Genomic DNA, 2,012 nt, shown 5'->3' on the forward strand with positions numbered 1-2,012 from the left:
TCGGCACTGAAACGAGAAAGGCAGATGCCTGGGGGAACCCTGCCAACCCCCCCCCCAATGCCTTTCCCCCCCCTGCCTGCACCTTCTTGGCCTCCTCCTTCTTGTCGTCTTTCTCGGCCCCTCCTTTGCGCTCGGGGTCGGGCAGCCGGCCATCTTCCTTCTTCCCGGGCTCCACCTTCTCCTGGCGCTCCTCCTCCTCCAGGTCCAGGATTTTCAGGTCGACCTCCGTCCCGCCTTCCATCTTGATGACCGCTGCAGGAAGACAACCCGGCGTGACACCCGGTCGGAGCTCCTGCCCGGCATGCAGGAGGGCCCCCAGGCCCAGCTCCCCGCCAAGCACCTACCGGCGTCCAGGACTTTGATGATGGCGTTGGCCTTGTCGATGTCCAGCTGCAAGTTCTCGAACCAGCCATTGTCTATGAGGTACAGAAAGACGTTGAGCCGGTTCAGAAGGGCGTTGTGGGCTTCCTGCTTCCTCCGGCCGGCTTTGTCCGGTTGATATTTGGACTGGAACCTGGAGGGAAGACGGGGGGGTGGGAGGAGTGAGGGAGAAACACACAAACAAGGGAGGGGAGAAGGAGAGGCGCGTCAGCCCCACACGGAGGGAGCGGAAGGCACAGAACCCTCCTCCGTCAATTCTCCACACATGCAAAGCAAGGGAGGTGTGGGGAGGAGGGGGGGGGAGACACCCCACCCACCACTTTACCCCCCCCCCGGCAGTCAGGAGGCCAGCCCCCGGCCCCGCTGTGGTCTGCTGGCTGAGCCCAAGGGGGCAACTGGGGGTGGGGGTGGATTTCATTGCAACCTTTCTGGCTTTTGCTCCTGGGGGGCTGTGCCATTCCGGAGAGGAAAGACCCTCTGAGAAATGTGAGGCGCCCAGTGGGGGGACGGCCGGGCCAGCAGCCCCCTCCGTCCTCCTATCGCACCCCGCTGCTCGCCTCCCCCTCCCGGGCCCCTCCCCACCCCGTCCTGCGGCCTCGCCTCTCGAGACTCCCTCCCAGGCTGCTTTCCAGAGCTGCCGCCCCCCCCACCTCCTGCCCCTCCCCTGGCCGTGGCTCCTCCAGCCGGCAGAGACCAGAGGCCCTCCACGCCAGAGCTGCGCTGCACCCCTCCCTTCCTGGTCTGCAAGGCGCTGGGTGAGGAGAGGCCTTCTCCAGCACGGAGCCTCAGGAGCCGTGGGCCAAAGGGGCGGGCTCCCCTGGGGCCACGGGCTCTCGGTGGGGAGATGGGCGGCTTCTGGCAAGATTGGGGTGGGTGGGGCGGGGCGGTGTCAGCAGATGTCAGGGACGGTGGTGTAAAAGCAGCTCTGATAGGGAAGGGAATTAACACAACAAAAACCAAAGCACGCCTTCTACCATTTCATCTTGCAAAACACAAGATAACGTGTTTAGAATTTTTTTTTTCTCAGCTCTGATTTAAGAAGACAGAACACGGCATACATACACTGAGGGGGGTCACACTCCAAGCCTTCCAAGCGAAGAGTTTTCTTCAGTGGGTATTTAAGAAAAAATAAAAATAAAAATAAAAAAGATCTAGCGAGCCTGGCCTCTCTCTCCTCTGCTGGGACGCCGTGCCGGCACACGAGAAGGAAGCCGGCCCGCGGCGCCCCTGTCCTGGCTACCTCCTGACCAGACACACTCAGCTAGTCACTGCATTGTGCACAGTGAACGCCCTGACTGACTGCGCTCCGAGGAAGAAAAAAACGTCACCGCCAGCAGAGAGAGGAAGGAGGAAAAAGACAAAAAAGAAGGCGGCAAGGCTCTCGGGTTTGTTTGGCTTATTTATGGATTCTCCCGGCTGAGGACGGCTGAGATTTGGAGTCTCCTGTGACAGGCTCTTGGGAGGAGGGGAGAAAAGGCCACGTTATTTCAGTTAACAACCAGAACAAAAAAAAAACTAGAAAAGGAAATCAAAACGGTTAAGAACTAAGTGACGGCTGCGCCAGACCCTCAGTAGCCTCGAGAACACCTGCCGGAGGAATCGCCCCCTCCGAAGCCCTTCCGGTGGCTCCA

The 2,012-nt window shown here is 60.3% G+C and overlaps 1 protein-coding gene across 1 annotated transcript in view; it reads right to left on the bottom strand.

The window, feature by feature from the left end:
• Window positions 1–2,012, bottom strand: part of SRRT (serrate, RNA effector molecule) — a 22,215-nt gene that overhangs the window by 9,290 nt on the left and 10,913 nt on the right. The window contains 2 exon segments of the mRNA XM_015427914.1: window positions 83–252; window positions 345–514. Coding sequence (XP_015283400.1) covers window positions 83–252; window positions 345–514 — 340 coding nt within the window.

Source organism: Gekko japonicus, unplaced genomic scaffold (genome assembly GCF_001447785.1).
Source record: "Gekko japonicus isolate JY-2015 unplaced genomic scaffold, Gekko_japonicus_V1.1 scaffold761, whole genome shotgun sequence".
NCBI lineage: Eukaryota > Metazoa > Chordata > Lepidosauria > Squamata > Gekkonidae > Gekko > Gekko japonicus.